At 45.3% G+C, this 22,110-nt stretch overlaps 1 protein-coding gene across 1 annotated transcript in view; it reads left to right on the top strand.

Annotated features, from left to right (window-relative positions):
- LOC136576111 (antigen WC1.1-like) overlaps positions 1-22,110 on the top strand; it is a 175,048-nt gene that overhangs the window by 77,200 nt on the left and 75,738 nt on the right. The window contains exons 6-7 of the mRNA XM_066575132.1: positions 19,902-19,955; positions 20,876-21,190. Coding sequence (XP_066431229.1) covers positions 19,902-19,955; positions 20,876-21,190 — 369 coding nt within the window. The remainder of the gene's footprint in view (positions 1-19,901; positions 19,956-20,875; positions 21,191-22,110) is intronic.

Here is a 22,110-nt window from a genome sequence, read left to right as displayed (position 1 = left end):
TCAGATTGGAACTTAAAGGGGTTGTCTCGCGAAATCAAGTGGGTCTATACACTTCTGTATGGCCATATTAATGCACTTTGTAATGTACATCGTGCATTAAATATGAGCCATACAGAAGTTATTCACTTACCTGCTCCTTTGCTAGCGTCCCCTGCGTTTGGCCCCGCCCCCTTGTACGCGTCATTGCCGTAGCTCCGCCCCATGACGTGTGGCGGTTCCAGTCTCCTGATTGGCTGGAATCGGCACGTGACGGGGGCGGAGCTACGTGATGATGCGTACAAGGGGGCGGGGCCAAAACGACGATGATGGCCGATGCTGCCGAGCGGAGCCGAAGGGAGAAGACCGCACAGCGCAAGCGCGTCTAAAAAAGCAAGAACACACCGAAGTTAGACGGAACCATGGCGACGGGGACGCCAGCAACGGAGCAGGTAAGTGAATAACTTCTGTATGGCTCATATTTAATGCACGATGTATATTACAAAGTGCATTAATATGGCCATACAGAAGTGTAGAGACCCACTTGGTTTCGCGAGACAACCCCTTTAAGCATCAGCTTTTCCACCAGGGCCTTGTGGTATTGCATCACTCTCATACTCCTTTCCTCTTTGGGAATGAAAATGGAAAGGTTCTCCTTATCCCATGGGTCAAGAAGGGTGAACACCCAGTAATCCTGGTTGGCCAGAATGCATCTAATGCGAGAGTCACAGGAAAGGCAGCCTAACATGAAGTCAGCCATGTGTGCTAGAGTCCAAGTACGCAACACATCACTGTCCTCACTTGGAGGATGACTCTCACTCTCCTTCTCCTCCTCTTCAGCCCATACATGCTAAGCGGATGTGAAGGAACTAGCATGGGTACCCTCTGCAGTGTGGGCAGCAGTCTCTTCCCCCCTCCTCCTCCTCCTCCTCCACCCCCTCCAATACCCGCTGAGAAACAGACGTGAGGGTGGTCTGGCTATCAAGTGACGTATTGTCATCCCCCATCTCCTTTTCTAGCCGCAAAGTGTCGGCCTTAATGCTTAGCAGCGACCTTCTCAGGAGGCAGAGCAGCGGGGTGGTAATGCTGATAATTGCCGCATCACCGCTTACGATTTGTGTAGACTCCTCAAATTTTCCCAAAACCTGACAGATGTCAGACATCCATGCCCACTCATCTGTAAAGTACTGTGGAAGCTGACTACCACTCCGCTGGCCATGTTGCAGCTGGTATTCAACAATGACTCAACACTGCTCCTAAAGCCTGGCCAACATGTGCAATGTTGAATTCTAGTGCATGGGCACGTCGCACAACAGTTGGTGCACTGGCAGCTGGAAGCGATGTTGCAGTGTCCTGAGGGTGGCAGCATCTGTGTTGGACTTCCTGACATGGGCGCAGACACGACGCACCTTGCTGAGCAGGTCAGACAAATGAGAGGAGTTTTTAAGAAAGTGCTGAACCACCAGATTGAACATGTTGGCCAGGCATGGCACATGCGTTAGTCTGCCAAGCTGCAGAGTTGCCACCAGGTTACGCCCATTATCACACACGACCATGCTACAGAAATGTTACAGGGGTCTGCCTATATTTCTGCTGCAGAAAGTTACAGGGGTCTGCCTATACTTTTACTACAGGAATGTTACAGGGCTCTGCATATTCTTCTGCTACAGAAATGTTACTGGGGTCTGCCTATACCTTTGCTACAGACATGTTACTGGGGTCTGCCTATACTTCTGCTACAGAAATGTTACTGGGGTCCGCCTATACCTTTGCTACAGAAATGTTACTGGGGTCTGCCTATACCTTTGCTACAGGAATGTTACTGGGGTCCGCCTATACCTTTGCTACAGGAATGTTACAGGGGTCTGCCTTACTGCTGCTACAGAAATGTTACAGGGGTCTGCCTATACCTTTGCTACAGGAATGTAACTGGGGTCTGCCTATATCTTTGCTACAGGAATGTTACTGGGGTCTGCCTATACTATGGGTGCACAAAGACTTCCCATGGCGGTGTTTTACCTAACTGGCACAAATACACTGACTGACTAGGGCAGAAATGTGGGCCGAGGCCAAGGTCCTTGGCGGGGTGAAACTCTGCCATGTTTGGGTGCTCTGATTTCTTTCTGTGTAATACCATCTTTGCACTGACAGCATAGGCGAGCCCAAGGAACTCAAAGACTTCCCCTGGCAGTGTTGAGCTATCTGACACCTACACAGAATGAATTGTGTGGGGGCACATGGATTTCCTATTGCTATGTAACTCACGGCACATTGGGTCACACAAGGTGGAGGCTGGGACCGAGCCTTACCCTGGGCCTGCTCACGTGCTTCCCACACAGGGTATTGCTGCATTGTGGAGATGTGTAGAAGTGCTGACACCTGAGTCCCCTTTATGCCCACGTTTGCGGCTCCTGACAATTTTGTGACTGAGGGGGCATGCGAATTGTGACTAATTGACAATACACTGAGAATGGTAGGTGTGAGATGCTTTGCCCAGGCCCAGAGAAATTTAACCCACTCGGTGTGCGGTGAATTAGCTGTAGTTCTTATCGCTATAGAGTGGGTTAATTTTTTTCTGGCCCTGTGCAGAGCACTCACATCTACCATTCTCCATGTACGGTGAATTATCCACAGTTCTCATTACTGTAGAGTAGGTTAATTTTGTCTGGGCCTGTGCAGAGCATCTCACATCTACCAGTCTCTGTGTGCAGTGAATCAGCTATAATTCTTATCGCTATAGAGACTGGTAGATTTGAAATGCTCTGCACAGGCCCAGAAAAAAATTTAACCCACTCTATAGTGATGAGAATTGTGGCTAATTGACAACACACTGAGAAAGGTAGGTGTGAGATGCTCTGCCGAGGCCCAGAGAAATTTAACCCACCCTATAGTGTTGAGAACTGTGGCTAATTCACTGCACATGGAGAATGGTAGATGTGAGTTTTCTGCACAGGACCAGAAAAAATTAACCCACTCGGTGTGCGGTGAATTAGCTGTAGTTCTTATCGCTATAGAGTGGGTTAATTGTTTCTGGCCCTGTGCAGAACACTCACATCTACCATTCTCCATGTGCGGTGAATTAGCCAAAGTTCTCATCAATATAGAGTGGGTTAAATTTCTCTGAGCCTGTGCAAAGCATCTCACATCTACCATTCTCTGTGTGCGGTGAATTAGCCACAGTTCTCATCACTATAGAGTGGGTTAATTTTGTCTGGGCCTTTGCAGAGCATCTCACATCTACCAGTCTCTGTGTGGGGTGAATTAGCTGTAATTCTTATCGCTATAAAGACTGGTAGATATGAGTTGCTCTGCACAGGCCTAGAAAAATTTAACCCACTCTAGAGTGATGAGAACTATGGCTAATTCACCGCACACAGAGAATGATGTATGTGAGATGCTCTGCACAGGCCCAGAAAAGCTTAACCCACTCTATAGTGATGAGAACGATGGCTAATTTACCGCACACAGAGAATGATAGATGTGAGTTGCTCTCCACAGGCCCAGAAAAGTTTAACCCACTCTATAGTGATGAGAACTGCGGCTAATTCACCGCACACTGAGACTGATAGATGTGAGATGCTCTGCAAGGCCCAGAAAAATTTAACCCAATTTGAAGTAAATTACACGTAGTTCTCATCACTACAGAGTGGGTTAATTTTTTCTGGTCCTGTACAGAGCACTAACATCTACCATTCTCCATGTGCGGGGAATTAGCCACAGTTCTCATCACTGTTGAGTTGGTTAAATTTCTCTGGGCCTGTGCAGAGCATCTCACATCTACCATTCCCTGTGTGTGGTCAATTAGCCACAATTCTCATCACTATAGAGAGGGTTTCATTTTTTCCTGGCCTGTGCAGAGCATTTCACATCTACTATTCTCTGTGTGCAGTGAATTACCCGTAGTTCTCATCACTTTAGAGTCGGGTACATTTTTCTGGGCCTGTGCAGAGCTTCTCACATCTACCATTCTCTGTGTGCGGTGAATTACCCATAGTTCTAAACACTATAGGGTGGGTTAAATTTTTCTGGGCCTGTGCAGAGCATCTCACATCTACCATTCTCCATGTGCGGTGAATTATCCACAGTTCTCATTACTATAGAGTAGGTTAATTTTGTCTGGGCCTGTGCAGAGCATCTCACATCTACCAGTCTCTGTGTGCAGTGAGTCAGCTATAATTCTTATCGCTATAGAGACTGGTAGATTTGAAATGCTCTGCACAGGCCCAGAAAAAAATTTAACACACTCTATAGTGATGAGAATTGTGGCTAATTGACAACACACTGAGAAAGGTAGGTGTGAGATGCTCTGCCGAGGCCCAGAGAAATTTAACCCACCCTATAGTGTTGAGAAATGTGGCTAATTCACTGCACATGGAGAATGGTAGATGTGTTTTCTGCACAGGACCAGAAAAAATTAACCCATTCGGTGTGCGGTGAATTAGCTGTAGTTCTTATCGCTATAGAGTGGGTTAATTTTCTCTGGCCCTGTGCAGAGCACTCACATCTACCATTCTCCACGTGCGGTGAATTAGCCAAAGTTCTCATAAATATAGAGTGGGTTAAATTTCTCTGAGCCTGTGCAGAGCACCTCACATCTACCATTCTCTGTGTGCGGTGAATTAGCCACAGTTCTCATCACTATAAAGTGGGTTAATTTTGTCTGGGCCTGTGCAAAGCATCTCACATCTACCATTCTCTGTGTGCGGTGAATTAGCCACAGTTCTCATCACTATAGAGTGGGTTAATTTTGTCTGGGCCTTTGCAGAGCATCTCACATCTACCAGTCTCTGTGTGGGGTGAATTAGCTGTAATTCTTATCGCTATAAAGACTGGTAGATATGAGTTGCTCTGCACAGGCCTAGAAAAATTTAACCCACTCTAGAGTGATGAGAACTATGGCTAATTCACCGCATACAGAGAATGATGTATGTGAGATGCTCTGCACAGGCCCAGAAAAGTTTAACCCACTCTATAGTGATGAGAACGATGGCTAATTTACCGCACACAGAGAATGATAGATGTGAGTTGCTCTCCACAGGCCTAGAAAAGTTTAACCCACTCTATAGTGATGAGAACTACGGCTAATTCACCGCACACTGAGACTGGTAGATGTGAGATGCTCTGCAAGGCCCAGAAAAATTTAACCCACTCTGCAGTAGATTACACGTAGTTCTCATCACTATAGAGTTGGTTAATTTTTTCTGGTCCTGTACAGAGCACTAACATCTACCATTCTTCATGTGCGATGAATTAGCCACAGTTCTCATCACCGTTGAGTTTGTTAAATTTCTCTGGGCCTGTGCAGAGCATCTTACATCTACCATTCCCTGTGTGTGGTCAATTAGCCACAATTCTCATCACTATAGAGAGGGTTAAATTTTTTTCTGGCCTATGCAGAGCATTTCACATCTACTATCCTCTGTGTGCAGTGAATTACCCGTAGTTCTCATCACTTTAGAGTCGGTTAAATTTTTCTGGGCCTCTGTAGAGCATCTCACATCTACTATTCTCTGTGTGCGGTGAATTAGCTACAGTTCTCATCACTATAGAGTGGCTTAATTTTGTCTTCGCCTGTGCAGAGCATCTCACATCTACCAGTCTCTGTGTGCAGTGAATTAGCTATAGTTATTATCGCTATAGAATGGGTTAATTTTGTCTGGACCTGTGCAGAGCATCTCACATCTACCATTCTCTGTGTGCGGTGAATTAGCCACTGTTCTCATGACTATAGAGTGGGTTAATCTTTTTCTGGGCCTGTGCAGAGCATCTCACATCTACCAGTCTCTATAGCGATAAGAATTATAGCTAATTCACTGCACACAGAGACTGGTAGATGTGAGATGCTCTGCACAAGCCCAGAAAAATTTAACCCACTCCATAGTGATGATAACTATGGGTAATTCACCGCACACAGAAAATAGTAAATGTGGGATGCTTTGCACAGGCCCAGAAAAAATTAACCCACTCTATAGCGATAAGAACTACAGCTATTTCACCGCAGACAGGGTGGTATTTTTTTTTTTTTTTTTGGTTCTGTGCAGAAAACTCACATCTACCATTCTCCATGTGCGGTGAATTAGCCACAGTTCTCAACACTATAGAGTGGGTTAAATTTCTCTGCGCCTGGGCAAAGCATCTCACACCTACCATTCTGAATGTGTTGTCAGTTAGCCACAATTCTCATTACTATAGAGTGGGCTAATTTTTTTCTGGGCCTGTGCAGAACATCTCACATGTACTATTTTCTGTGTGTGGTGTATTACACGTAGTTCTGATCACTATAGAGTGGGTTAAATTTTTCTTGGCCTGTGCAGAGCATCTCACATCTACCATTCTCTGTGTGCGGTGAGTTAGCCACAGTTCTCATCACTATAGAGTGGATGAAAATTTTCTGGGCCTGTGCAGAGCATCTCACATAATTTTCTGTGTGCGGTGAATTAGCCGTAGTTCTCTTCGCTATGTAGTGGGTTAATTTTGTCTGTGCAGAGCATCTCACATCTACCATTCTCTGTGTGTGGTGAATTAGCTGTAGTTCTTATCGCTTTAGAGTGGGTTAATTTTTTCTGGCCCTGTGCAGGGCACTCACATCTACCAGCCTCCGTGTACGGTGAATTAGCCACAGTTCTCATCACTATAGAGTGGGTTACATTTCTCTGGGTGTGTGCAGAGCATCTCAAATCTACCATTTTCTGTGTGTGGTCAATTAGCCACAGTTCTCATCGCTATAGAGTGGGGTAAATTTCTCTGGGCGTGTGCAGAGCATCTCAACTCTATCATTCTCTGTGTGCGGTGAATTAGCCACGGTTCTCATCACTATAGAGTGGGTTAATTTTGTCTGTTCAGAGCATCTTACATCTACCATTCTCTGTGTGTGGTGAAATAGCTATAGTTCTTATCGCTTTAGAGTGGGTTAATTTTTTCTGGCCCTGTGCAGAGCACTCACATCTACCAGCCTCCGTGTATGGTGAATTAGCCACAGTTCTCATCACTATAGAGTGGGTTAAATTTCTCTGGGCGTGTGCAGAGCATCTCAAATCTACCATTTTCTGTGTGTGGTCTATTAGCCACAGTTCTCATCGCTTTAGAATGGGTTAAATTTTTTCTGGGCCTGTGCAGAGCAACTCACATCTACCATTCCCTGCGTGCGGTGAATTAGCCACAGTTCTCATCACTTTAGAGTGGGTTAATTTTGTCTGGGCCTGTGTAGAGCATCTCACATCTACCATTCTCTGCGTGCGGTGAATTAGCCACAGTTCTCATCACTATAGAGTGGGTTAATTTTGTCTGGGCCTGTGCAGAGCATCTCACATCTACCAGTCTCTGTGTGCGGTGAATTAGCTATAGTTTTCATTGCTACAGAATGGGTTAATTTTGTCTGGGCCCTTGCAGAGCATCTCACATCTACCATTCTCTGTGTTCAGTCAATTAGCCACAGTTCTCATCGCTTTAGAATGGGTTAATTTTTTCTGGGCCTGTGCAGAGCATCTCACATCTACCATTCTCTGTTTGCGGTGAATTAGCCACAGTTCTCATCACTATAGAGTGGGTTAATTTTGTCTGGGCCTGTGCAGAGCATCTCACATCTATCATTCTCTTTGTGCGGTGAATTAGCTACAGTTCTCATCACTATAGAGTGGGTTAATTTTGTTTTGGCCCGTGCAGAGCATCTCACATCTACCAGTCTCTGTGTCCTGTGAATTAGCTATAGTTTTCATCGCTATAGAATGGGTTAATTTTGTCTGGACCTGTGCAGAGCATCTCACATCAACCATTTTACGTGTGCAGTCAATTAGCCACAGCTCTCATTACTATAGAATGGGTTAAATTTTTCTGGGCCTGTGCAGAGCATCTCACATCTACCGTTCTCTGTGTGCGGTGAATTAGCCATAGTTCTCATCACTTTAGAGTAGGTTAATTTTTTCTTGTCCCGTGCAGAGCATTTCACATCTACCAGTCTCTGTGTGCGGTGAATTAGCTATAGTTTTCATCGCTATAGAATGGGTTAATTTTGTCTGGACCTGTGCAGAGCATCTCACATCAACCATTTTCTGTGTGCAGTCAATGAGCCACAGTTCTCATTGCTATAGAATGGGTTAAATTTTTCTGGGAGTGTGCAGAGCATCTCACATCTACCATTCTCTGCGTGCGGTGAATTAGCCACAGTTCTCATCACTTTAGAGTGGGTTAATTTTGTCTGGGCCTGTGCAGAGCATCTCACATCTACCATTCTCTGTGTGTGGTTAATTAGCCAATGTTCTCATCGCTATAGAATGAGTTACATTTTTTCTGGGCGTGTGCAGAGCATCTCACATCTACTATTCTCTGTTTATAGTGATGAGAACTATGGGTAATTTACTGCAAACAGGGAATAGTAGATGTGAGATGCTCTGCACAGGCCTAGAAAAATTAAACCCACTCTATAGTGATGAGAACTACGGGTAATTTACTGCAGAGTGGGTTAAATTTTTCTGGGCCTGTGCAGAGCATCTCACATCTACAGATCTCTGTGTGCGGTGAATTAGCCACAGTTCTTATTACAATAGAGTGGGTTAAACTTTTCTGGGCCTGCGCAGAGCATCTCACATACATTATTCTCTGTGTGCATTGAATTAGCCGTAGTTCTCATCACTATATAGTGGGTTAATTTTGTCTGGGTCTGTGCAGAGCATCTCACATCTACCATTTTCTGTGTGCGGTGTATTAGCCACAGTTCTCATCACTATAGAGTGGGTTGATTTTGTCTTGGCCTGTGCAGAGCATCTCACATCTACCAGTCTCTGTATGCATTGAATTACCCGTAGTTCTCATCACTATAGAGTGGGTTAAATTTTTCTGGGCCTGCGCCCAGAAAAGGCCACTAGTGCACTGTAGAGCAGCTTGAGGAAGCTCCAATCATAAATATGGTGGAGTTGAATGCAAACAAGGAAGAAAATAAAAAGTCCTCAGCGCTGAAAATGGTACAATGTGGCAGGAGTTGTAGTGAAGATAGCAAAATGTAATGACTTACTTCACGGAGGCGTCCTGGTATAGACGCCCCCAATCCCAGCAAACGTGACAAAATGCCGTCGGCAACAGCAGAAATAGTTCCACGGTTTAGTAATAGTAGCCGCGTTTCGGCCATACAATAATTAGGCCGTCATCATGTACTTGATGAAGGCCTAATTATTGTATGGCCGAAACGCGTCTACTATTATTAAACCGTGGAACTATTTCTGCTGTTGCCGACGGCATTTTGTCACGTTTGCTGGGATTGGGGGCGTCCATACCAGGACGCCTCCGTGAAGTAAGTGATTACATTTGCTAGCTTCACTACAACTCCTGCCACATTGTACCATTGTCAGCGCTGAGGACTTTTTCTTTTCTTACTTGCTTGTTATTCTCTGTGTGCTGCGATTTAGCCACAGTTTTCATCACTATAGAGTTGGTTAATTTTGTCTGGGCCTGTGCAGAGCATCTCACATCTACCAGTCTGTGTGTGCACATGTAATTACCCGTAGTTCTCATCACTATAGAGTGGGTTAAATTTTTCTGGGCCTGTGCAGAGCAACTCACGTCTACCATTCTCTGTGTGCTGTGAATTAGCCACAGTTCTCATCACTATAGAGTGGGTTAATTTTGTCTTGGCCTGTGCAGAGCATCTCACATCTACCAGTCTCTGTTTGCGGTGGATTAGCTGTAGTTTTCATCGCTATAGAATCGGTTAATTTTGTCTGGGCCTGTGCAAAGCATCTCACATCTACCATTCTCTGTGTGCAGTTAATTGGCCACAGTTCTCATCGCTATAGAGTGGGTTACATTTTTCTGGGCCTGTGCAGAGCATCTCACATCTACCATTCTCTGTGTGCTGTGAATTACCCATAGTTCTCATCGCTATAGAGGGGATTAATTTTATCTGGGCCTGTGCAGAGCATCTCATATCTACCAGTCTCTGTGTGCGGTGAATTAGCTGTAGTTCTTATCGCTATAGAGTGGGTTGATTTTTTTCTGGCCCTGTATAGAGCATCTCACATTTACCATTCTCCGTGTGCGGTGAATTAGCCACAGTTCTCATCACTATAGAGTGGGTTACATTTTTCTGGGCCTGTGCAGAGCATCTCACATCTACCATTCTGTGTGTGCGATAAATTAGCCTAATTTCTCAGCACTATACAGTGGGTTAATTTTTTCTGGCACTGCATGCAGCCTTTCTTAGCTACAAGTCTCTGTGAGAGGTAAATTACCCATAGGTATGAGCACAATACAATGGTTAAATTTTTTTCAGTCACAGCATAGAGGCTCTGGTATCTACAAAACTCTGTGTGTGGTGAATTAGCCCCAGTGCTCAGCCCTATAGAGAAGGTTAATTTACTTGGGCCCTGCTCTATCCTTTATCCTACATGATGAAGTGGAGGGGTAAGGATCGATGTCGAGGACGTGAACGTGGATGCGGGCGTCCGAGTAAGGCTGTGGGCAGAGGCCGCGGTTGTGTGCAGAGTGAATCAGAGCCTGCTGCTAAGGGATTAGTAGAGCGCCGCGCATCTCTGCTCACTAGCTTCATCTCACATTTTGCTGGTCTGTGTGGTAGACTTTTATTACAAGCACAACAGTACAATCAGGTGCTGATGTAGATCGCGGATAACGTGTCCAGCAATTTATCTAACATACAGTCTTCCACGCAGTCCACTCATACAGGCCTAGGGACTGATCCTCTGAATCCTCAGGCTGCTCCTCCTTTCTCCCAGCCTGGTCACTCCAGGCAAAGGAGAGATTCTGAACAGGCATACTCCCAGGAACTGTTCTCCGGTCCCTGCCCTGAGTCGGAAAAAAATGTTCATCAGCCACCTGAGGCGTTTGTCGTGACCGATGCCCAACATTTGGAACTTTCCCAGAGTCAGGGTTGAGGTTGGGGACTTCCAGGAACTGTCTCAAGAGCTTTTTGTGGATGAGGATAATGAGACCCAGTTGTCTGTCAGTGAGGTTGTTGTTAGGGCAGGAAGTCCGAGGGAGTGGCTGACAGAGGATTCAGAGGAAGAGCTGCTGGACGATGAGGTGACTGACCCCACCTGGTTTGCTAAGCCTACTGAAGACAGGGCTTCAGAGGGGGAGACAACACCAGCAGCAGAACTGGTTGGAAGAGGGAATGGGGTGGCCAGGGGGAGAGGCAGGGCCAGAGCAAGTAATCACCCAACTGTTCCCCACATCACCCCCGCGCGGCAAGCCTCCGTGCAGAGGGCTAGGTGTTAGAAGGTCTGGAGGTTTTCTAGTGAGAGCGCGGACAATCGACAAACAGTGGTGTGCAACCTGTGCTGCACCAAGATCAGCCGAGGAGCCACCACTACTAGCCTCACCACCACCAGCATGCATAGGTATATGATGGCCAAGCACCCGATGACTTGGAACGAAGGCCATTAACCACCTCTGGGTCACACCACTGCCTCTTCCCCTGTGTCACAGCCTGCCACCCATATCCAATCCATCTCCCAGGACGCAGAAACGAGTGCCTCCCGGCCTGCACCCACACCCTCACCTCCATGGTTCTCTACTGCCTCCAGCAATGTCTCCCAGCGCAGTGTTCAGCTGTCACTAACATAAGCATTGGAGTGAAAGTGGAAATTCATGGCCACCCACCCGCTTGCACAATCTTTAAACATGCACATTGCAAAATTACTCAGCTTGGAGATGCTGCCATACAGCCTAGTGGAAACGAAGGCTTTCCGCAACATGATAGCGGCGGCAGTCCCTCAGTATTCGGTCCCCAGTCGCCACTATTTTTCCCGATGCGCCATCCCCGCCCCACAACAGCACGTCACAAGCAACATAAACCGTGCCCTCACCAACACTGTTACTGGGAAGGTCCACTTAACTATGGGCACATGGACAAGCGCTGGCCATCAGGGACACTACATCTCCCTGATGGCACATTGGGTGAACTTCGTGGAGGCTGGGACCAAGTCAGAGCCTGGGACCCAGTCAGACCCTGAGTCAAACCTCACGTGCTTCCCACACTGAGGATAGCGGGTCCTACCCCGGTGATGCCACCTCCTCCAAACGCTCCCCCCGCCTCTCCTTCTTCTACGCCACCTCCACCTCTCAATTAAGAAGTGTCAGTATGTCGCTAGCAGTTGGTAGCGCGCAGCGCGGCACCACTGCGGTGAGGAAGCGTGAGCAAGCCATGCTAAAACTAATCAGCTTAGGTGACCAGAGGCACACTGCCCAAGAGCTGTTACAGGGTTTGACGGAGCAGATCAATCTCTGGCTTTCACCGCTGAGACTCTAACCAGGCATGGTCGTGCGTGACAATGGGCATAACCTGGTGGCAGCTCTGCAGCTTGGCAGCCTCACACACGTGCCATGCCTGGCCCACGTGTTCAATCTGGTGGTTCAGCGCTTTCTAAAAAACTACCCCCACTTGTCCGACCTGCTCGCAAGGTGCTCCACATGTGCGCACATTTCCGCAAGTCCACCACGGATGCTGCCACCCTCAGGACACTGCACCATTGGTTCCAGCTGCCAGAGAACCAACTGCTGTGTGATGTTCCCACGCACTGGAATTCTACGGTGCATATGTTGGCCAGGCTTTATCGGCAGCGTAGAGCAATTGTAGAATACGAGCTGCAACTTGGCCATCGGAGTGGTATTTAGCCTCTGCAGTTCTTCACAGAGGAGTGGACATGGATGGCAGACATCTGTCAGGTCCTCGGAAACTTTGAGGAGTCTACACAAATGGTGAGTGGCGATGCAGCCATTATCAGCCGAACCATCCCGCTGCTTTGCCTGCTGAGAAGTTTGCTGCTAAGCATAAAGGCTAACGCTTTGCGGTTAGAGCAGGATATGGGGATGGCAGTATGTCGCTTGATAGCCAGACCACCCTCACGTCTGTATCTCAGCACGTTTTGGAGGAGGAGGAGGAGGGGGAAGAGACTGCTGCTCACACTGCAGAGGGCACCCATGCTGCTTCCCTCTCATCTGTTCAGCGTGTACATTGGGCTGATGAGGTGGAGGAAGAACATGAAAGTCATCTTCCTAGTGAGGACAGCGATGTGTTGCATACTGGGACTCTGGCACACATGGCTAACTTCATGTTAGGCTGCCTTTCCCGTGACCCTCGCATAAGACGCATTCTGGCCAACATGGATTACTGGGTGTACACCCTTCTCGACCCACGGTATAAGGAGAACCTTGCCATTCTCATTCCCGAAGAGGAAAGGAGTATGAGAGTGATGCAAAACCATAGGGCCCTGGTTGAAAAACTGATGCTAAAGTTCCCATCTGACAGCGCTAGTGGTAGAAGGTGTAGTTTAGAGGGACAACTAGCAGGGGACTCGTGGGGATCAGGCAGCATGTCCAGCGCAGGCAGGGGTAACACTCTCCATGGCCTTTGCCAGTTTTATGGCTCCCCAGCCAGACTGTGTCACCACTCCCCAGTCAAGGCTGAGTCGGAGAGAGCACTGTAAAAAGATGGTGAGGGAGTACATAGCCGATCATACCACGGCCCTGCATGATCCCTTTGCTCCATATGACTATTGGGTGTCAAAGCTGGACACGTGGCATGAACTTGCGCTGCACACCCTGGAGGTGCTGGCCTGGCCTGCCACTAGCGTGTTATCAGAGAGGGTGTTTAGTGCTGCTGGGGTGATCATCACGGATAAGCGTACACACCTGTCAACTGACAGCACCGACATGCTTACACTCATTAGGATGGACAAAGCCTGGATTTCCTAAGACTTCTATTCTCCATCGGTGGAAAGCAGCAGAACATAAAGATTGTTTTAGCTGCAACAGGAAATCCATGCATCCTCTATCACCCCCAAAAAGGTGAGACGTATCTTCGTCTATCCCTCTCGGATCTTACTCCTCCTACTCCTAAAACAGAATGTCATCAATGCCAATTTTTCTGCGGGCCAAAAGGCTCTGTTAAAACCATTTTTTTCTGAGGGCTGCCTCCAGGCTCTGTTACAAATTAAGCAACAACGAGCTCTATCTTTAAAAAATGTTTATGGGTTTCACCTGCTCTCAGGGTAAACACATTTTTTCAGGTATTCGCCTATACTTTTGGTACACCAATTTTTCTGGGGTTCGCCTATACTCTCGGTACACCAATGTTTCAGGGATTTGCCTATACTGTGGGTACACCAATTTTTCAGGGGTTCGCCTATACTCTTGGTACACAAAAAGTTTCAGGGGTTTGCCTATACTCTTGGTACACAAATGTTGCAGGGCTTCGCCTAAACTCTTGGTACACCAGTGTTTCAGAGGTTCGCTAGATAGTCTTGGTACACAAATGTTTCAGGGGTTTACCTAAACTGTGGGTGCACAAGGGTTTCCCAGTGCAGTGTTCAGCTATCTGACACATACACAGAATGAATTGTGTAGGTACAGAAGGGATTCCCACTGCAGTGTTTAGCTATTTGACACATACACGGAATGAATTGCGTGGGTACACACGGGTTTGCCATAGCAATGTAACTGACGGCACATTGGGTCACACAAGGTGGAGGCTGGGACCGATTTAATGAGACGTTCACAGCAGTACTAGCATCCGAGTTTGCTTTATGCCCACCATTGCTGAGGGTGTGCGCAAAGGCCGAGGTCCGGGGGGGATGCAACTGTGCCAGATATGGCCAGTGGAATTTCTTTGCGGTTCATCCAGTCTTTGGAGCGATGAAAGGAACTGTAAGTGACGGCACATTGGGTCACACAAGGTGGATAGTGGGACCGAGTCTGGCCCTGGGCCCGCTCACATGCGTCCCACACAGAGGATTGTGGGTCCTACCTCTGTCATGGTTTCTCAGGCTAATTATGCCACCTCCTCCTCCTGCTTGGGATCTGAGGATCAGCACTGGTCGACATGTATTTGCTCTCATGTTACCACAGTTATGAGACACTGGTTTGGACCCATAAAAAGAAGCGCACTTAATGAGACGTTCACAGCAGTACTAGCATCCGCGTCCGCTTTATGCCCACCTTTGTTGTGCCTAGTAGTGCACACTAGGCTTTTGTAAGCATTCTGGCTGTATAACAGGTCAACTCATTGTACACTGCCTGTTTTTGGATGTCTGCTGAGTGGTAAACAACCGGATTGGTTTAGTTGTGATAAACGCACGCATCCCTGGAGGTCAGTGCTGGTCGGCATGTATTATTTCTTATGTTTCGTGTTACCATAGTTATCCGAGATACTGGATTGGAGCGTTCACAGGCAGCATTACTGATTTATTGAGACTTTCACAAGGTCACTGTATACCTGTGGTGGCTACTTTTGCGACACCTCCTCATCCAAGATGCACTTAAACATAGACATGAGGGTGGTGTGGCTATCAAGCCAGCGTGTGGCCTGAGGGCAGCTAAACGCTGCGCAGGGAAAATTTTGTGTGCGCTGTGGATGCAGGCTTGTGCGGGGGATTGGACAGCAATGTCAGCACGTAATCCAGGAGAAGAGGCTGTGATGTCACCCACAGATGGTGATTGTCCTTCATTGCACCTAGTGTGATGCTTAGCTAAGATGTGCCAGTGCGTGTCCCTTGCGGCTTATGGTATGTCCTAAGTAAATTGTTAGGGGAGTGACCGCCAGGCTCTTGCCCCCAATTTGGCTTAATAGTGCAACCTGGGAGCTTCAGATGCACCCATACATGCAGCCTCTGCCGCTCCCTATCAGTTTCTGTGGTTTTTCTGTGACTTTCTGATGTTTTCAGGTGATTCACACAACCTCCCCTATGTGCAGCATGGGTCACCCTGAAAAATGCTCGAGTCTCCCATTGACTTCAATGGGGTTCGTTACTTGAAACGAGCTCTTGAGCATTATGAAAAGTTTGACTCGATCATCAAGCACCCAAGCATTTTGGTGCTTGCTCATCTGTATTTATTAATTATCCTATAGTTACGCTTTTCAAGCAAGTGGATATCGTGCTGGGAGATCGGCATATCTTGCAATCGGATAATCTTTATAGCTATAGAGCATACATCAAAACTATTATAAATTACAGTTCTCAAACCTTGGCTTTGTAATTTATAGCTTAATTGTTCTACAAAGACACAGCTGTATAAAAGGACCCATGATGGAGGCGATTCGGGCTTCACAAAAAGAGCTCAGGCCATGCACTGTTCTAAATCTGTGGAGCTTGTGAGCCAATTTATTGGGACATGTTTAATTAACCAAAATGCATAATGAAAGGAATAGATGTTAAGATCAAACTGACCAGAAATAAAGGTACTTTTTGTTTGATATCTGCAGAGCAGGAAAATGTTAAAGTTCAGATCACACAGGCCTGTCTCTATATAAAGAGGTTGCTGGTGTCCCCGGCCATCAATATAGGCCACAGCCAGACCCTTCTATCGTCTTTGGCTAAATACACTCTTGATGAAGCCTGCTTAAAAGCATACAGCATACCTGCGAGAACGATAATTACCAACCATGAAAATATGTTTCTGGGACAGATTCAGAAAACAGTAATATTAGAGTTTGTCGATAATGAAGCCTTTAGTGGTAGGTAAAAGAAAAATCTGCTATGTTTCCATTACTACAATGTGAATCATACCGCTTTGTATCTAAATGGTCAGCAGATCCCTGCCAGGCCTTTTCAACCTAATTTTGAGGCTGAATTAGCTATTAGAGAGTACATGGCTCTTGTGCATATATCCGGAAAACAAAAATCAGGTAATAGATTATCCATTGATGGTGAAGAGTTCATGAACGAATACACTTTTGTTTCTTTTGATATTTCTCCCGATAAAGAAGCAGGAACACACTCCTCCCTCATTAAAACGGGGAACCTGCACGCTGAAATAAGATTTAGCTCCCCGACACCACATACTGTAAGTATGATAGTATACGCTGTCAATCCCACTATTCTAGAAATAAACCACAGAAGTCCTGTATGATTACAACTAATTATGAACACGCTACAACTTTTACATGTTTTACATCAGATCCTTATACCAAATGTCTATTTGTGTGTGTATTTCCATGACATTTCTTAGCAACCTATAATGTACATAAAACCAGCAGCGTACATAGTAAACACTGAATATTGCAGCCAGCGAGGACGTCATTCAGTGTTAATAGTGCTATGTAATGAGAGAGCCATCTTTTCCGACAGCTGCAATTAGCGCTGACCAGCGAAAACTTTCCTTCAGCATTTGTAGACTTTTTAAAAAGAAGATGTCACACATACACATATCAGAATAATCAACTAAAAGATAGAGATAGCGAGTTCTGTGGACATTATTGCGTCTTTACATTATATTGCATGGCTCGCAGATTATCTTGTTAGTGCATTTTACGCCTCTTTACAGATGATTTTAAAATAAATTATTTCCTAGTGCACCATATTATTAACAAGACATTCCCTGAGCCCCAGCCGATGCCCAAGGTCATGTATTTATAGCATGACATGCCAGGTTCTGCAATAGCTGATAGGAGGGTAACTACTTGCTGACCCGCACAGCCTCTAATTAACATTTCATTTAGCCCTAAATAGACCTTTTCATGTTTAATCGCTTATAGCTGTGTAATCATTGCTAGACATGTCTGCCATATTTTTATCGTATGTCGTTTAAGTATTCATATGTGCCCTCAATAAGGCTTTTTAACACTTTGCATTTAGTCTGCTGTGTGATCTCTATACCACTATAATAAGTCTTAATGTCCTTGTACAATAAACAAGGTAGGAGGTGTATATACTTGGACTTGAAGGTACATGACTTAATGTCAGGCTATAAATAAAGCCTTACCCTGGGTTCACACGGGCGTATTTTCATCGGAAATCTTGCGGTTTGGCCGCAGCAAAAACCGCAAGATTTCTGCCAGGAGAACCGCTGCAGTTAAAGCCGCGGCGGCTTTGAAGCGGCCCGGCCGCTTGCTTTTCCGTTGCGGCCGGCGCTCCCATAGAGGAGAGCGCGGCCGCAGCGGAATGAAAAAAAGAATGAGCATGCTGCTTCTTTTGAAACCGCGGCTGCGGCCGCCGCAGCCGCGGTTTCAACCGGATTTACCGCAGCGGATTAGCCGTCCCGTGTGGACGAGATTTCTGAGAAACCTCGTCCACATGGCTGGCTAATCCCGGGCTTAGCGGCCGCGGGCGGTTTTGCCGCGGGCGGATCTGCTGCGGCAAAACCGCGGCAAATCCGCCCTGTGTGAACCCAGCCTTATACTCATAATACAATTTACAGGGAGGGCTACATAAATCTTATATGGGCTGGGGATACATTTTACTAGGTCTCTGAGGTGTATAAACTCCATGCCATGGTTATAAATATAAATAAAACTTCAGAATACACTTTGCTGTGTGTATCATGGTACGTCAGATGTCTGGAACACAGGCCGGGGTCAAAAGGACAGGGGGCATGGTCATCATGCTCGTTTCAGGTAGTCACACTATCAAAGGGGTCAAAAGGTAAGGGGGAGTAAAGAAAGAGGTTTTGGCAGCATATACAGGTGCTAAGCATAAACAGACTTTTTTGCAGATGGGAAGAGACTCCATGCCACAGACTTTAGATGGTAAATCAACTCAACTCTTGATTTGCAGGGAGAGAATCGGTTGAGACTTGAAGTGACGACACAGTTTACATTATATTCACTTGACGTAGATGAACACTTGGAATTACACTTCCCAACAGTGACTACTTCTTAATTTTTCTCAGGGGTTGACATCCCTGAGAAAAGACTTTATACACTTTTTACACTTTGCTTTTACTTACAGCTTTTCTCCCTTGTTTTAACTAGTGCCTTGAATATCACTCGCTGACTTGCTTTCCTTTTCCTTCTTTTTCTGTCTCTATCTCTCTCCTTCCTCTTCTGTCCTTGCTAACAATTCTTGTACTTTAGTACTCACACTGGCTTTGGAGTAAAAAATAGTTCCCTTTCTCGTACACGGTCTCTATCTCTGGCTGCCTTCTTTCAGCTATATCCAGGACTAGACTCACTAACCCTGCCCACTCTTCACCTTTTATACCTTATAACTCAACCAGTCCTAAACTAGAGGAATCTGACTATCCAATCCCTGTATTAGCGAGGAGTGACTGACAGATGTGAGAGCAGGTTAAGGTGCATTCTGCCTATTCATGCAGGGGTAGGTTATAGGAACACATCTAAATAACACCTTTAAAGTCATATACACACAATTTCACTTATTGAAAGATATAGATATATATGCAGATTTTCTATAAGGTGATTATAGCAGATATGTGGGACCCTAACTCTGGGGTGCTACAGAGGTAATAGGTAAGCCTTGCTATGGAGCCAGTCCCGTATTGGCATATGTTCTGGAAACCAGAAGTGTGTGGCCAGAGGTTCACTGTGTTCCATCAGATGGATATGTGATGTGTTCCAGCAGATGTATTGTCTAGTGCTGCTGATAGCAGATAACAAATGCCAGTGTCTTCCAAGGAGTGAAGTAATAAAAAATCAGAAGTCTCATTCATTTATAACTCACTCTGGGATAGGAGGGCACATTGGATAGGAGGATGATGCTAAAAAATGCTAAAAAGGGGGCGGGGGTTAATTGTATTCTAAATAAATAACAGCATATCCATTACATATATAGATATGTATTAAAGCTTCTAAAATTACACAATTACAATATGGTCAGATTGTAGGCATGTTACTGTATACCTGCTGGAAGAAATGTGTTCCAGACATTGGAGTGATGAAGAATTGTATTCAGGCTTTATTGCTCATCTACAAGCTAGAGGTAGATCCTATAGGGCTTTACTTTTCACCTTCATTCTCAGAGATTCAGTTATCACAATATTAACTCTTGAACTGTCATAATGGAAATCCATGTTTCATCAGGACCCTCCTTCATTTTATCATTTTTTAGCTTTTGATTTATTGAATATTTTTGACTTATTGTTCTTCCTTTTCTCATTCTTGACATTTCTCATTAAATCTGGATATTACTCATCTTTAGTTCTTATATATAACATATTTCATTATTTCTGTCTATAATATTAAGGTGAGGGACATAGAAAATCTATTCAGAGCCTCCCAACATCCCGGTCTTCCTCAGGTTAGTACCAATGTATTATTGACTAATCATTCACATCATACAAGCTCATCAATAGTATATCAGAACAGAGAATATTCACTCCAGGTCATTTACTTTCAGCCCTATTAACTTTTTGTTTTGAAATTAACTTTAGAGGAAAGGATTCAATAGTGTCATAGACAAGAGATAAGTAATGGATAGCTTGTATTTATATCTTTCTGAAAAAGAATTGGTTAGAATCTAAAGCAATTAGTTAGTAATTGATACTTAATATCATTTCCTCATTATTCTTGTTCAGGACTTTAAATGATAATTAAAGAGTTCTTCTGGTTTTGAAATACCATTTTATAGAGGTAGTGGGAAGAAGCTGTCCCCTTTTAGGATCTCCATCACTTACACAAAGTATATTGGGATTACAAAGGGCCTTTTTCTCTAAAGGACTAAGTATATCCATATGTTATATGAATAGCCCATTGAGCTTAATGTGTAATTCTTTATTTCCTGCATGGTGTCGCTGCTGAGAAATTGAACAATTTCTATCAAATTATCTAATAAATTATAGATAATAAATGGGATATATTATAGGAATAGGAAATCTTGGGAGTTTATTCTCTTAAATCTCCCTGTATAAATATGCCCAATGCTTAAAGGGTCTGAAGTGAGACAAACATTAGACATCTTCCATCCACTAGAATCTTTTTAAAGTTCTTACTGTATGTGTTGGGTGCAAATTAATGTTAAATGCTGGTGCATTACAGCAATTATGAGCAGGTCCAGTCTGCCTGGAGGGCCTTCTAGGACAAGTGCTGATAAAGCATTCGAGAATATTTCTTCTATTTTATAGCTTTACTGAATTTTATGATGAGGTGGACTCTTTATATACAAAGCCTATTTACCTTTATAATATCCTATTATTTTACTTGCATCCTTTATAATGCTAGATAATGACAGGATTCGTCTCACTGGAGTAGAAAACAACTGCTCAGGAAGAGTTGAAGTGTTCTTCCAGGGAGAATGGGGAACAGTCTGTGACGATGATTGGGATATCAAGGATGCAGAAGTTGTCTGTCGACAGATAGGATGCGGCTCCGCTGTGAATGCCACTACAGAAGCGATGTATGGAAAAGGAGCAGGTCCCATATGGCTGAGTGAGGTGCAATGTAAAGGATATGAGCGAGCTCTACAGGATTGCTGGGCTAAACGCTGGAATAAAAGTGATTGTCTCCATAAGGAAGATGCAGGAGTTATATGTCTTGGTATGGGCAAGTCTTAATATCTCTAAATGTATCATGTAATTATCAAACTCTTTGATTTATACTTCATAACCTGTCATCAATACATTATAGATCAATAAGTAAAGAGATTTAGTAGGTATCATGGATCGGCATTAGAGATGAGCGAGCGTACTCGTCCGAGCTTGATGCTCGTTCGAGCATTAGGGTACTCGAGATGCTTGTTACTCGAGACGAGCACCACGCGATGTTCGAGTCACTTCCATTTTCTTCCCAGAAAAGTTTGCGCCGTTTTCTGGCCAATAGAAACACAGGGAAGGCATTACAACTTCCTCCTGTGAAGTTCCAGCCCTATCCCACCCCCCTGCAGTGAGTGGCTGGGAAGATCAGGTGACACCCGAGTATATAAACTGGGGCCGGCCGCGGCTCGCCACAGATGCACGCTGAGAGACATTAGGGAAAGTGCTGTCCTGCTGTAGCTGCTATAGGGAGAGTGTTAGGCTGTTATCTTCATCTTCAAGAACCCCAACGGTCCTTCTTAGGGCCACATCTGACCGTGTGCAGTACTGTTGAGGCTGCTTTTAGCAGTTTTGCACATTTTTTTTTTGTATATCGGGCGTGCAGACCATAGCGTCCTCAGTCTGCAGTCATTTTACTGAGTATAGGGGCAGTACTGCTGAGGCAGGGACAGTGGTACAGGGAAAGAGATATACTGGCTATATAGGCAGTGGGCTTTTTCAAAAAAATTGGAAAAAAAAATCTTTGGGCTGCCTGTGACCGTGTTCAGTTTACTGCGTGTCTGCTGGGGGTAGTAGTCGCTCACTATTACCCAGCTAGGTGTTACTGCAGCCTTGCGCATCATTTTTTCTGGCTGCACTGTGCTTTCAATAACCACAGTCATCCTCCAAAAAGGAAATCCATATACAGGCTATATAGGCAGTGGG

Source organism: Eleutherodactylus coqui, chromosome 8 (assembly GCF_035609145.1).
Source record: "Eleutherodactylus coqui strain aEleCoq1 chromosome 8, aEleCoq1.hap1, whole genome shotgun sequence".
NCBI classification, from domain to species: Eukaryota; Metazoa; Chordata; class Amphibia; order Anura; family Eleutherodactylidae; genus Eleutherodactylus; species Eleutherodactylus coqui.
The sequence above is the reverse complement of the archived record's forward strand: the minus strand, read 5'-3'. Positions and strand labels throughout refer to the sequence as shown.